At 40.2% G+C, this 15198-nt stretch overlaps 1 protein-coding gene across 3 annotated transcripts; it reads right to left on the bottom strand.

Moving 5' to 3' along the window:
• Positions 1-5708: 5708 nt before the first annotated feature.
• Positions 5709-14691, bottom strand: LOC103152410 (bicaudal D-related protein 1-like). 3 transcript variants are annotated; one of them, XM_016661079.1, is made up of 8 exons: positions 14677-14691; positions 13551-13697; positions 12312-12491; positions 12011-12229; positions 11176-11319; positions 10120-10250; positions 9277-9397; positions 5927-6094 (listed from the first exon to the last, which is right to left on the bottom strand). In XM_016661079.1, exons 2-8 carry the CDS (start codon positions 13689-13691, stop codon positions 5927-5929), a joined length of 1104 nt encoding a protein of 367 aa, XP_016516565.1. In that variant the 5' UTR covers positions 13692-13697; positions 14677-14691. The 3 variants fall into 3 exon arrangements, with proteins under 3 accessions (XP_007572921.1, XP_016516565.1, XP_016516567.1); XM_016661081.1 differs by lacking the exon at positions 14677-14691 and adding an exon at positions 13842-14670; XM_007572859.2 differs by lacking the exon at positions 14677-14691 and having other exon boundaries at positions 5709-6094; positions 13551-13691.
• Between the last annotated feature and the right edge of the window lie 507 nt (positions 14692-15198).

The raw sequence follows: 15198 nt of genomic DNA, 5'->3' as shown, positions 1-15198 counted from the left end.
GTCTCATCTGGGTGAAAGGAAAAGGTGCAGCAGGGATGATGACAGCCTTGTCAAGCAAAATCCATTCAAGGGGAGAACGGAGGTTCATCAAGAGTCATTCTTGATGTGAAGCCACTCCTGTGCGTCAGACGTGTTGAACCCGGGCTCGGGAGAGAAAAAAAAACTGCTCTTGCTCAGTGGTCCAAAGTCCTTTTTTCAGATGAAAGTAAAATTTGCATTTCTTTTATTTTATTTTTTAAAATAATTTTCTAATTGATCTTCTGTAATAAAATTTTCTGAGGCACTAGATTTAAGGATTTCATTTTCTGTAAATCTTTAAAGTTACACAAAATGAAGGCTTGAACCATTTTAACTGGTGAATCTGATAGAGAAGGCCTTTTACAGTTGTAAACTATACTATTTTTTTAGATTTGCAAATATTTTTAACCCTCCCGCAATTTTAAGAGATGGGGTCATTTGGACCCCATAACTTTTTTACGGTGCTACACTGATTCCATGTGCGCTTATCCGATTGTGTGTGTGTGTGTGTGTGTCTTCAGGAATTGACGGTCTGACCAGACAATACCTCAACTCCTCCACCTCCACGCTGTCTGCCATTTGCAGCGTTCCTCCTGAGCATGCCACTAATTAAGTCATATTATTTCCTACTGTCTCATAAAATCCTAATAAAATACAGTAAAGTTTGTGTTTGCAATATAACAATATTTAGTAAAGTTTAGAAAATGATGGTGGTTAATATTATTGGATGAAAATGTCCACTGAATCTGGACCCTTACATGAAATATTGGAGGAAATGCTTTACTCAAAACAAATAGTTTTTTTGTCCTTCCAGAGACATTTTTTCTTTACTAATTTTTAATCAGCAACAATTTGTACAGTATATTCAAAGTGCTGTTTATATCTGATGCACTGTTTTTGTAATTGAGCAGAAGGATTAGACGGATCAGCAGCTCCATTTGTCCAACTGTGGGAACCACAAACACAAGCGCTTCCAACTCGAAGAGACTGAGACACGAGGATTGTAAAGAGTTTATTCGTACAAAAACAAGAATGCTAAGAAAATTGCATGATAAATATTTTTGAATAGTTTGAAGTATTTTGTAACTAAAACAGTGTCGTCAGTCAGTGGTGAATGGAAGCACTCACATGGAGTACAATGAGCCCACCGACAGCACTAAATTCGAAAACAACGTCGGACCGAGGGAGAGATGAGTAACACAAACACACTCAATGGGATCTCTGTGTTTCCCACTGCAACACACACTTCAACCTATGGTGGCCGGCATCAGGACGTCCAGCCAGACACACACAGAGACACTGGACAAGTTTTCAGATGTGAGGGAAAGAATTCATTCAGGCTGCAGTGTCAGAGACAAATTCAACCAGAAAAAAACAGACAGCATTTACATCAAAATAAAGTCAACAGAATCAAACATAACATTTTTTTCTCTTCTTTTTTCCTGTAAGATGTGACATAAAAAAACAAAACAAAGAAACTGAAGTTTAGTTCCAGTACTGACTCCAATATGTTGGCTAATGTGATTATTGGTAACATAAAAACACTGACTGTGATCATCTCTGCTGGCCAGTATTATGTTATAAACTGATGCTTGAGGTTACTTTTTTTTTTTTTTAATTGGGTTGATTGTGTCGTTTTTGCTTTACCTTAAAGAGAAATAGCGTCTCCTTTTGCTATGTAAGTTATGGAGTAAACTATTGTTTCAGGACAATATTGATAAAAAAAAACTCTTATCAAGTCTATCTTAAGTAAGTAAATGTTTACACTAAAAGTGATTATTCACTAGTCTGACTAAAACCTGGAAATAACCTACTGGTTCATTTTCAAAACTGTTGTCTCTTGAAATGGCTCTTACAGGGACTGTCGATTGTTGAAGTTATGTCAAATGTTTTTAATTTGTTAATATTTTACCTTAATTCTTGCATACAGTACATAAGACTTTCTGTGTCTTCATTTACTAAAACATCCAGCTGATCCTGGAGGCAGCCAAGAAGAGCCAAGATTAAAGTGAAATTCTGACATCTTAAAAATAATTTTACTTAAAAAAAAAAAAACATCATTGAGGTTTATGCAGATTTTATCATTTGAGTCTATTAATCATTGTCATGTATGGCTTGGATGCTTATTTACAAAAAAAAATCTATTATGGAGGTAGGAAGTGATGCAGCGCTAAAGATCTTCCTGACTACTCAGAGTGAAACATGGAAATGTTTCCGGTCAGTATAACTCTGATATATAAAAACAAACACAGAGGTTATAGTGTACACCATTTTAACATGTATGCCTTAATTTTCTATTAGGTAGGTATGTATAAATACTTAACATGTTCCATTCTCAGTATGTTTCACAGAGGAAGACAGTTGGTGTTGCACAGCCTCCAACCTCCATTTCCCTATAAAGACTTAAACCATCCAATGCAGTTGTGACAGGTTCATAAAAATATGACCAAAGTCACTTTAAATTTCTTGTAATTGAATGGAGAGACGCACAGAGGTACAAGTTACCTTTGGGCTTGGCTCTTCTCAGACTAGCCGTTAGCTTCAGGCTCTACGATTAGCTGGTCTCAATTTATGCCAGATGAAGATAATTATGTAGTGCAGTCAAGATATTAGCTGCTCGTACATTTTTAACAGAACCTCAGTCCCAGTTCTTTTCATTTTAAGTCATTACCAATAACAGATTACCTGAAAATCACAAGGCCCATACATCCCTTGAAAATGAGATCTAGATCTCAATGGGAATTAGCATACTTGACTTTTAGGGCTGTTTATTCATGCTAGCTAGCTTTGTGTTTAAATAAGCTAGGCTATCTTACCCCTAAAACCAGGGACACAGCTAGTTAGGCTCTATCCCTGAAGCATCAAAGCACTATAGCTTGATAGATTTGAATGTGGGTGGTAACATTCACAGTGATGCTAAAATATAAACTTTAGCTAGCTGCGTACACCCCTTTCTAAATTCCAGTATTTGTTAAAATGAGACAAATTAAGCTAAGATAAATCTTGCTAAACATTTGTTTACATGCAGAAGCATTTAACTGCCAGAACAAGGAAATAAAGAAATACAGGAACGGTATCGTTATAATGAAATATGAAACTCATAAAACATTATAACAAGAAGGTTTCTTCTTTTAGTGGGATGCTGCTCCTGTATTTATTCACTAGCTTGGGTAGTTAAACACTTCTGTAAAAAAAACAAACAATAGAATAATATATAAATCTATTTCTTTTCTTATAGATCATTTAAATGTGCAGACATTTTAGAATTTTGTGTGTAGGTCCAGTAAATTGCATCATATAGATAAAGAAGTTGAATAAATAATTTGAATTTATGAAATTTCTCTCACTGTGTGAGACCAAACAACAAAAGAGGAAAGAAAAAGAAACCAAAAGATACTTTGTTCCATCGAAGGAGTTTCAGTTCACAAGACATAAAAACAGTCGACAAAAACATTGTACAGATATGTCTTTCTACAAAAAGATTTTCTGTCAAAAAGTATGCTTTTTCTTATAAATATATCATCCAAACCTATTTGTCATTTTTATAAAAAAATCATTCTTTGGGTTGATCCTTCCCAACAACCAGCTGAGATGACGTGAAGACACCTGCATAGGTTTGCACAGCTTCATTAAACATGAGCTCAAACACACACAGACATGAGACATTAATGTGCCACACAGAAAATCATCCACACTCAAAGATCTGAGCTCGCCTCGTTGTGTTTCGCCAGTGGAGTCAGAAATGCCCCCCAAGTATGGAAGCCCGCAAGCTAAGAAATCAAAGTGCCTGTGAAATATTGAAGCGAGAAATATGGAGGTAGACCATCTCCAGTAGGAGTGAATGCAAACGGTCACGTTGAATGCTGACAGCTGTGGTACACTGACATGCTTTTAACCGGTGGGATTCATAGTTATTGTTCATATAATAAATCCTAACCCCTTCTCAAGCTGATGTAAACAAGAAATTTGGTCAACTAGGAAGATGACTGACATCACGGAGACAACACTCAGCAGTGCTTTTTCTTCAAATGATGTCCATGATTTGAGCAGTAGGAAAACAATACCACTAAGATAGATTTAAGGAGTTCTTCCACCCCCACAAAGGTTTATTCATCTGTCAGGGTCGAGGATGGAGAGTCTCTTGAGGTCGTGACAACATCCCACAAACTCAAAAGTTCTTTTTTTAATTTAGTTTTCCTTCTGTTGCTTCAACCCAATCCTATCCTATTTAAGCTGAATATTTCAACGCCATGTTGATAAATTCTTAAACAAAGGACGGAAATTCATTAGAATGTTTTTTTAAATACAAAAGAACTAAGAAATTAAAATAAAAAAAATATTTATGTTCCCAAAGAAACTATAACAGGCCGGAGAATTTCACCAGGAGGCTGGCTGGCTGGCTTCACGTTCCCTTTGGGCTGTTGACTGGTTTAGATGGGCTAGTGTGGCTAAGTACTCCCTGGTGTTTACAATAAAATTGTTAAAACAAATTAAAAGTAATGTATTACAATTTGTGAAATTTTCAACAAAACTGGCGCCAAACAGTCAGGAGGAAATCCAGTCTCTCCAAAGGGCTAACTTCTCACAACCTTGTTCACGTCATGTCTCACATGGTTCATAATGACTGACAGACGTCTTGCCACAACATATTGTTTACATTTTGTGAATATGTTATTACTACTACGCTGTACGTCCACCACGGAAATGCCAGAATTTTAGCTATAGTTCTTGGTGTAACATCTGGGTTCAGCCCCGGCTATGAACGCTAATCAAGATGTTGTAAATCTTAAGTTTTAATTATTCCCCAACATTGATTTAGATTATCTGACGCAAGAGTGCAACCTTAGAAATTAAACAATAATTGTAAAAACCAATTGTAAACCAATAATTGCAAAATATAAAACCTCAACACAGTCCAGGAAGCGTTTCTCAACAGACCTTCTGTACTTAGCAAATAACGTAGGAGAAGGGGCTGGTTTTTATCAGGCTGGCTGTTTGTTCAAAAAAAATAAATAAATAAAAAGTTGTTGCACTTAGAAACTCAGTCTGAGATCTACTGCAATCAAAGCAACTAGCGACAATAGCTAAGGTAGTCAGAGGTTTCTTTAATTTTTTTCTTCTTTTTTTTTTTACATTTTTAGAACTGCATTTTTAAAATGCCCATAAGTCAGTCCATCCATCCATTATCATACACTCTGGTCCCCAGTGGGGTCAGGAGGAGTGCTGGTGCCTATCTCCAGTGGTCACCAGTCCATCACAGTGCCCGTTAGTCATCCCCTCCATTTATATTCTTTCATTTGGGAATTGACCTTTTCCAGTTGTGTTGAACACGCCACGTTCACGTCCGGTTTTTTTCCCTGACATATGAATAAACCTCAGAGACTCCCCATCGTTGTGTTTACTCTGTCACTGCCAGAACTTCTCTTTACACTCTGAGCTCTACCTTAATACTTCAAACTTCTGCCTTTCCCCAGACTCCTCGGCCTGATAACTGAGATGCATACTGTACATGCTGAAATGCTTTAACATTGTTTTCCACCTCTACAGAGTTGGCAGTGGGTTTTGTAGGCACTACAAGGAAACCTTCCTCTGTGGAGGTAAACTTTGTGACCCTGTCCTGTTCTGTAAGACCAGAAAGCAAAGCGCTCTTTAGGGTGGATTGCTGAGCCAAAGCCTCTGGGGAAGTGTTGATTTTTATTTTATTTTTTTTTTACCTTCATTCATTTCCTTTCAGTAAGGAGCAGAGCAATGGGACAGATAAAGTGCAAAATGATCTGAACCTCCCCCCCAACATCAGCGCCTGTCTACCACCGCCTGTCTTTGGCTGAGCTGTTTACCCATACACTCCCTCACCTGCGTCTGTCTCTGCGTGTCTCTGCTGTGCTTTAAGGGCCAGTTCCAACAGGGCTCAGTTCTTTTTGAAAAAAGAGAAAAGTCTCTTGTCCCGCTCAGAGACGCGGCGAGCTCGCCTCGGGGACTGACTCCTTGACGATCCGGACAGCGCGGCGTGGACCGAGCGCCACTCGTCCTGGTGCTTGTCCATCAGCTGCTGGTCAATCACTCTGTGCATGTCGTCCTACAGCCAGAGACGGCAAAGTGAACGAGAGAGAAGGGAACCGCAGAGAAACATAAACACAGATAGCGCCAGCCTGTGGGTGAGGTGGGGTGGGGGTGAGATGTGAAACGACTGGACTCTGTCAAGTTAACTGCTGGTGTAATAATTCAAGAAGTACTGAAACAACAAGTCAAAATGCACAGTGTTGAGGTCTGATGTAACTCATAGGTTAAGTTAAAAACGAGTATAATTGAAGCAAAAGCTAATACCGTTTAACAGCGACTACTAAAAGCAGTTCTATTCAATGAATTTATCCGTTTTCTTCCATCATTGTGGAAGAAATTTAGCTCAAATGTTGTGTCCTGTGTTGTTAAGTTCACGGAGTCTCGATGTCCCACCACAGCAGTTCCTCCAGGGTGAGTTTGGATAGATTGTTGCAACTCCTATTCTGTCGTAGTTTGGGGCCATTAGCTGCGTCTTTGTTACAAATGTGCGCAAAACTTTGTTGGTATTCTGTTAATGTCAAAAAGACATAATGTCGCAGTTGCTGTGTTTCCATTACATAAGAAACTCACATGACTAAGTGTGTTCACGTATTAAGTCAATTAAAAACCCGTCACCCTCCCACCACTTCCTGGTGTCTTCTTCATGGTTTGCAGCAGTGGCAATATTGGGTTGTGGTTTGTGTGATGCGAAAAACACAGTTGGACCACAAATTTAGCTGAGACGTCTAGGAATCCCTGTATGGACGTAACGAAACAAGCTAACATGGACGGTTCGTATCCTTTTCAACATTTGACTGAAGACAAGTTCATTTTCACCTGCTGCACATTGAGGAGTGTGCACAAACATATTTTTCACAAACTCTCAATATGTGCTTAAAAATTAAGCTATTTATTAGGACTGATCATTCAAATAACTGTCTACTAATTTAGTAACTAATTGTTAGCTGGAGTACAGACTCAAATGAAGGCGATGTGCTGAAAGGACAGATTCAGAGCAATTCATCCAAAACTGTACAAAAATAAGAACATTTTGCATTTAAGATAGAACCCTTTGACTTTAAGTATGCTGTACCCAAAACTCCTCAAGTGCTCTAGTTTCAGCTCCACTTGGTTTAAATTGTGTAGAAAAAAAATCTCCTATCCGGCATCTTTTGCTACCCAATTATTGGTCGGTTAATCTAAAAATAATCAACAGATCAGCCTCATGCTGTACGGATAAGTCAAGCAGAAATGCTTGAGCTTTTCACATGTTGATGTTGGAAGGATTTTTCACCCCCTGTAGATGCGTCGTTTGCTACAAATGATCAAATGTTCACTAAAGGAATGTTATGTTACTGCATATTAATGAAATGTTTATTTTTCTTTTTGAATTATTTATTCATTTTCATCTTTTAATATAGTTGTAATATTGTATAAAAGTACCATAATACAAAATGTGACAATTTTTTTTATCCAATTAATCAGAATAATCTATAACTAATCTAATGTTTAGTTGCAGCACTACTATTTATATTTATAGGCTTTCTTGTTTTACATGTTTAAAAATAAGTCTAGTCATTATGAACTCCAGGCTCCTCTTTATGTTTGGCTTTCAGCCACCAGAGGGCTCTGACAGGCTGGAAGACCATTAAAAAGAAACACTCAGCACATAAAAACACATTTTTCCACAGCAGAAACACATTCAGTGCCAGCTTGCATGTGAAGCGGCACCAATATAAAACCATCGGTCACTAAATTGTGACCAATGTCTCCTAACAAAACTTAAAGTGTTGCAGTGGGGGGAGAGAGAGATAGAGAGAGAGAGAGAGAGAGAGAGAGAGGGTAGGTGGAGCAGGGATGATGAAGATGTGGATGGGTTCTAGCAGCCTGAATGAGCAGATCTTCAGCATGAAATGACTCGGCGTGCCATGGTCAGGTTAGAGCGGTGAGGCAGCGGCTCAGGGCTCACCTCTAAGGCAGAAGGGGGGGAGGTACCACGGGGGGAGAGAGGGTGGTACTGAAGTTGAGAAAGGCCACTAGATCAGAAACCACAAGAGCCAAACAGTAAAGAGCCCTGAGGAGGCGAACTGTGGGCGAGGAGAAGAGAGGAAAGAGCTGCTGGTTACAGAGGAGAGAGGGTGGGGAGGGAGACGGTGACGTCTCCCCCTACTGGGCGCCATCACACACAGCAGGTAAATATTAGGGCAAAGATTCTGTTAGCGGATTTAAAGCTACACTACGTAACTGTTTAGCAAAGATATGTTCTTCACATATTTGTTAAAACTGCCACAATGTGGAGACAAAACATCAAGCTCCTCCACCTCTTTAGAGGACCGCTGCTGACGAACTGCACCGCTCCCGGTCAGAAGCAACAAATTATTTTACTGCAATGGATTCCCAAAACTGTTTTTGGGTGCAGGAAGATTATTTTGGAAGACATCCCACTTGGACTTTCTGATGTTCCTGGTTCTGGATGCATTGGGAAACCCTTCTTGGACTATGGTCAAGGACACGTGTCCACCATCTTGTCTTTATTAAATCTTAGACTTGGACTACAAAATGATGAAAATATGTAACCGTACATGTAACTTTCTTTGGTTTCTCCTTTGGACTGCACTGCTGCATTTTTGTTTTGTGTTATGTTTTGTTCTTAAAAACAAAAATTAATGAATATATTTTTTGGGGGAAAAAAAGCAACCAATCAGTGCCAGGAGGAAGGTTTTAGTGCTGTCAATCACTCTAGTGTACGCACTGAGAATGTCCTAACGGCGGAGAAACAACTTGCAGTTACAGGAAAACTGTTTATCCGCCGTGATCAGTTGCTATGCTAACTAGCATTAGCATTCATAGCAGGGTATGTTGGTTGTTTCTGACTGGTGTATTAATGCAGTTAGCACTGGTAGCACTGGGAGGAGGTAGAGGAGCTTTTTCACAGATTATTATACATTACTGTCACGACATAATGATGATTTTAACAAATATGTAAGAAAAAAAAACTTTTTTATAAAAGTTATGTACTGCAGCTTTTAGTCACAAATACGAGACTAGCTAGAGGAAGGGAATCGTGATGAGGAAAGTTAGTCTCAGTTCACTCAAATGGTGAATAAATGCACTTAAAAAAGCTGCCTGAACAGGTTGAGTTGCACTACACATACAATTTTTTTTTTTTCATTTTTAAAAAGCTGCTCCTTTGTTTACTTCCTGTCCTCTCTGACCCACCTGCCAAGCCTCCAGCTGCTGTGACAGGTTGAGTTTCTGCTGGATGGCGTCCAGAAGCTGGCTGTTCAGAGACATGATGTCTATTTTACATTTAGCCAGCTCCATTTCCACAGCTTTCTTCCTGCAATGCAGACACACACACACACACATACAAATACAGACATATTGAGTAAGAAGACAGGCTTCAGTATTTTTACATTTGCATAAACAAAAGCATAAGCTTTGTTTGAAACTGTTGCCAATCTCTACTATACTTCATGTAGATAAAATATGAAAGTGAAGATTAAAAACCCATTTTTACATCAAGTCTCAAGACAACATGTGATCGACCAACACAAAGTAGTGCGCAGTTTAACCAGAGAACATTATGAATAATGTCTTCATGATACTGTTGTAAAACAGAGGGTTTTCAGTCAGAGGCTTCTTCAGAGCAGCTGTAATGCAGACAGCTACAGGAGAACCTTCCGGCTCAGCATCAGCAATATAAATATTTAGTTTGCAGCTAAATGTTAGTTAATTTAGAGCTAACTAAAACTAAATTAAAACTAAATATTTAATATAGAATTGAGAACTAAATATTTAAATTGTGAATGAAATATTTAATTGGAACTCTGATAATTGTAATGTATGAATAACGAGGTGAAAACATGACTTTGAAAAATAAACATCCACATTTCTTTCTCTGACAGGTTAAATAAACCTAAATATTGCTGCCGTTTCTTTTTTGTTGCCTAACTTTACGATGGCCACCCCGCTTATAACGAGTCAACATAAACCTCTTGAAGTACATTTAGTTATATCTGTATTGTTTGTGTCAGTGTGCTGTTCTGTGTTTGACCCTACTTGGCGATGGCGTCGTCTCGGTCTCTTATGGCGCTCTGGAGCTGCTCACTGGGTTCTCGGACGTCCGCCATCGCCCTCATTCGCTCGTTCTCTTCCCTCAGAGAGCAGATCTCAATGGAGAGCAGCGCCATCTGGAGGTCGCACAGGAGGAACAGAGGGGAGTTGAGAGATGAACACTTTGTGCATTCCAAACAGCTTGGCTGGCACGGTTTAGTCAGAATGCTGCTCATGTGTGAAATAATGATTTGACCCAGTTAAAGTGCAGCTGACGTCAGACGGATGTTTGCAGGACTTGTTTTCGAGCAAAGAGAAGAAAGTCGGTTGCCCTGGTGGAGTGAAGGCAGGTTGGAGTCATGTCCTACATAACAACCCTTCATGAGTTTCCCCATCAACTCTGCTATTCTTGGACCTAAGACAGACATTCTTTTAGAAGAAACTTCCGCATACGATCTACCTCACAAAACTCTGAATAAAGTCCAACAGAGTGAGTGAGAGTGTTAAAGGGGCAGTATTGTGTATTTTCCAGCCATGTAGTGGTATTTTATAGCACAATCAGGTAACTTTCTTAACTTCAGTTGTTGTGAAAATGCCATATATATCAAATATGAAAAAAGAAAATAAACTTTGTAACGTAATTGGGACTCTGTCGCTTTAAAAAGTCCTGCTCTTCCTGACACTCCACCTTCAGGAAGTCATCATGGCTCCTCTATTCACCCTTTAAGAACATTTTTACCAGAGTTTAACTGAGAAGTAGCTGATAATGAGCTCAGCCACATGCACAGTTCTACCAGGTGTTTACTAATTGCTGCTGGCTAGTCTAAAGGAGCTGAATGGGGGAGTCACCCAGCTAGGAAATTTGGAAACCTCAGCTATGAGGAGGAGCTGTGTCTCGAAGGCGGAGTTAGATCCACCCAAGAGTTTTGTACAGCTGAATGGTTGCTATGGAGATCAAAGGATTTCTCAAAGAATCGATCCAACACTACTGGAATGTTTTAGATAAGGGAGTAATGCAACAATGTTTTTGACACTGCTCCTTTAAGCTGAGCATCAGAATACCTGATTGTGCATCTGTAGCAGCTCCTCTTCGTTGCCGCGTGTTTTGTGCTGCTCCGATTCATAAAGCTCTCTGACCTCCTGCAGTTCTTCTCCCATCTTCCTCACCTGCTCCTCTAGTGCCTCCTCATCACTGCGCCGTGAACCCTTCCAGAAGGAAACAAAAAACCACTTCACAACACACAGCCCGGGGAGGTGTACAGTCACCGCTCAGATGTCAATAGTGCTTCTTTTTTCAAGAAAAATATTGCACAGGGTCAGTTTCAGAAAAGTTTCTGCACATGGATCCATACAAATCCGCCCCTGACATTGTTTTAAACATGCCAAACCCACAGGGGGCAGTGTAGTGCAAAGTTAAAACGTATCTCAGCCAATAAAATTGCTTCAAAACAACCATGATTCGTGTAAGGAATTAAACATGGCGCCAGGAGGTTAATTTGTGTGGAAACATGTAGATTGAATTACTTTTAACTAGCATATGAGAATATAGAGTTAATAAAACACAAGACAGCGTTGATTAGGAATCATGTCACAGCAAGTATTTGTTGCAGGCTAATGCGCTGGACCTTTAATCTTCGTTTTCCCACCAATGCAGTTTTCTCAAATATCCACTTTGGTTGGAGTCTTTAGTAATAAGTAAATGCATAAAAATGCATTTGTTTTCCCAGATATCCTAGCAGTTAGGTTTAGCCTGAATGGCAAAGAGTTATGTACTGCGGAAAAAATATTTACTACTTGGTGCCTCTTAAAAGAACCTCACTCAACTCAAAATGTAATTTAAAAAAAATAAATAAATGAATTTAGAATTTGAGCCAGAAAGCCAGCTCTGATCCTTTACCGTAGACTCATTCCCATCCAGCAGATTCTGTGTTAACCTCCGTAGCTCTAATAGGCTGGTGTGAAGGCTCCCTGTAGGCACATCCTTGACCGAGGACGTCTCCGAGGACTCATCCATGGAGGAGTCGGTGGAGAGTGCCGAGTCTGTGACATCGTTTCCCCGGAGATGGGAACAGAGCGAGCGGACTTCGCAATAGGCCTCCCAAAGTTGTAGACGCAGCTATAACGGGAAGGGTTTAGATGTTAGCGGTCCATGCTTTCAGCTAGCAATACTACACGGAGAGCGGACGAGTCAGGGCTACCTGTTCCCTCTCCTGCTCCTGCTCCTCCTGCTCCATGCTCTGCTCTATCTCACACAGCAGGTTGGACGGGTGGGGGCTGAGAGTTTGAAGACTGTGCTCCTCAGTTAGCTCGGCCAACTTAGCCGTCAGTTGTCTGTGGGACACCTGGACCTCCTGAAGCTCCAGCTGGCTTTGTCGCAACTAGACATAACAGAGCAGTTAAATCTTTTAATTTGTTGCTATCATCCATCTGAAAAAAAAAAAAAAACTCTCAGTGACATGCAAAAAAAGTTGATTTATACAACCATGTCTATGATGTAGACGTTTCCCAAACTTTACAAGTCTTAATGGTGTCCTTCAGCCTGAGTCTATATTACTGTGACTAGAGATCAGGTGAAGTGAAATGGAAAGATTTGGAAAGCAAATAACAGTTGATAAAAAATAATGACTAAAACTCTGATCTGTTCTGCCGCAAAATAGTCTGGCAGCTTCATTTCAGTTAGCTTGTTGTTAGCTTGAGGATAGTAATTTTATGTGAATTAGGAGAGAAGAAAGGTGCTATTGGCATCACTATGGTTACCACCAACATAGGTATATGGCTGAAAAACATATCACAAGACAAGCTTTTCAGTCAATTGATAATTATTGATTTTTGTTTTTGTTTTGTGGTGATGTAACCTTCCCTGTTTTATCCACAATTTCCTCTCCAACTCTTGTACTTATTTTCTCACTTTACTCCACGCCTTGTGTTAAAACAGGCAGCACAGAGGTCCCTTCCCTCCAAGAAAACTATAACTAAAGTTGTTTTCTTATTTTGCACAGCTTGTTTTAACATCTGGAAAAGGAACTTTCCAGATAACAGTGAGCGTTTCCACTGGTCTGTGTCACATCAGTAGCGTGGCCCCCTGAGACCTTTGCTGTGTGGCAATGCCTTAAGATGGAAAGGGCTCGGTGATGAAATCAATAACGAATGAGATCAACAAGACAAAAATGTTGAAATTGTGGATTCAAAAAAACTCAGTCACACTGAAAACTGACTGCCTCTTTGCAAGCACTTGATTTATTTCCCAGTAAAAAGTCCTGAAACGGTTACTATTGAACTTGACTACACCAGAAACACAGCTGACAAAAAACATCCAACAAGACAGGAGCAGAAAAGTTTGTGGAAAAGCAAACAAAATCTTGTGAAATTCAAAATGTTTGGTCCTAAGTATTGAATTAGATTAAATAGCTATTAAGACCCCTTTGGCCTGGATTCACCTGAAGGTCCTTCTCGTGGCACTGCTTCTCAAGCACCAGCGTCCGCTCCCGCAGGTCGTCCACGGTGTTCTGCAGCAGCTCGTTCTCCTCGATCATGGCGGTCACCCGGCGCTCCAGCTCCATCTTCCTCTCCGACAGCATCTTAATCTAACATGTCACATGGAGGTGGTTAGACACTATGCAGCAGAATACTGAGAGCTGAGTGGAGAAACTTGGTTGCTCGCAGAAAATCAAATCATGGAACTGATTAAAGGCTACGTTTGTTTTTTCTGGGTTTTTTTTTTTTTTTACCTCTGGAGCAAGCTGGGCTCTTGCACAAGATTAAAAAGTACTCCCACTGGTCTGAAGAATGTGTGTTGCCTAGCACGAGTGTGGGTGTCGGTTGCCACCCTCGTCCTCAGGAATGCTCTGGTATCCTTAAGCATCTACGCAAAGCTTGGTTTGAGCCTGTTCATTACCCTGCCACTTCAACGGCCTTCAACCGAAGCCTTTCAGAATAACAACCCTTTTCCCCCCTGAATCTGCCCGAGCAGCTCCCCCCATTAAACAAAAATCACATCTTGTTCCTTTTTATCCCCTGACCTACATCTGGTAACCTACTTCACAACGCGGCCGCTCGAAGGCGGATCTGTTGTGCTTCTCTGCCGTTCGAAGTTCTGCACTGTGACATCCTGGGTTTTTACCTTTTTTAAAATATGTGTTTTCATGCAAAACAGACTGGAAAGTCGTTAGTCATCAGCACATGTCATACGAAGGCAACTCGCAGGGAAAGTGGGAGCATCCAGACATTGCAGCATCTCGGCTAAATATAGAGCAGTAGCCTCTTCGCCCAATTATAGCGCAAGCTCTGCAGTCTGGGTGTTTTCTCACTGCAACAGAATAGCTGAACTCGCAGAGCTCCTCATCAACACATATCATGACCACACCTCCTGCTCCTGTTGACACATTTGCCATGATTGATGCCAAAAAGAAAGACACCAGCAAATAGAATTGCGTATGTTATCATGACATCTACCGGACAAAAACATGAAGGATGTTCCCTGAAAACAGGGTACTTGTTAGAGGCAACACTGTAAAGAGGGACACAGACGTCACATGCAGCATGCAGTCTGACGGAACCACTCACTTCGAGCCCTTGCTGCTCCAGTTGAGACAAAAGGAGAGGGAAGCAGCAACAGAGAGACAGAAATGTTAAGATAAAAGAAGACAAGATGACACTTCAGTAATAATCCCATCCTTGTCATCTGTTCTCTGAGAATTAAACTATGACTGGAAACTTTAAAGCAAACATCAGCTACAGGCTAAACTTTTTTTCTGCTCTTTTTTTTCTTTAGCAAACAGTATGCTAGAAACAGTGACTTATTTGAATCATGTTTTACAAGGAGTTTTAATCTGCACCTCTCATTAGAAATGCAGAATCTCAAGGTTTTGCAGCATAAACTCTGAGTTTTCCAATCAGTAACAGCAGGAAACTTAATCGCTAACCGGCCACTAGTAAAACAACACTCTTTATGTGGAANGTCCCCAGTGGGGTCAGGAGGAGTGCTGGTGCCTATCTCCAGTGGTCACCAGTCCATCACAGTGCCCGTTAGTCATCCCCTCCATTTATATTCTTTCATTTGGGAATTGACCTTTTCCAGTTGTGTTG

Source organism: Poecilia formosa, unplaced genomic scaffold, assembly GCF_000485575.1.
Source record: "Poecilia formosa unplaced genomic scaffold, Poecilia_formosa-5.1.2 Scaffold309, whole genome shotgun sequence".
Lineage (NCBI taxonomy): Eukaryota > Metazoa > Chordata > Actinopteri > Cyprinodontiformes > Poeciliidae > Poecilia > Poecilia formosa.
This window is presented reverse-complemented; position numbering and strand designations above follow the sequence as displayed.

Bases quoted from the DNA above. Each gene is read 5' to 3' on its own strand.
- LOC103152410 (XM_016661079.1), bottom strand. From the start codon at position 13,691: ATGCTGTCGGAGAGGAAGATGGAGCTGGAGCGCCGGGTGACCGCCATG. The intron at 12,492-13,550 runs GTGAATCCAGGC...TGTTATGTCTAG, and splicing joins GCCACGAGAAGGACCTTCAG to TTGCGACAAAGCCAGCTGGA. The intron at 10,251-11,175 runs GTATTCTGATGC...TGCGACCTCCAG, and splicing joins TGCTACAGATGCACAATCAG to ATGGCGCTGCTCTCCATTGA.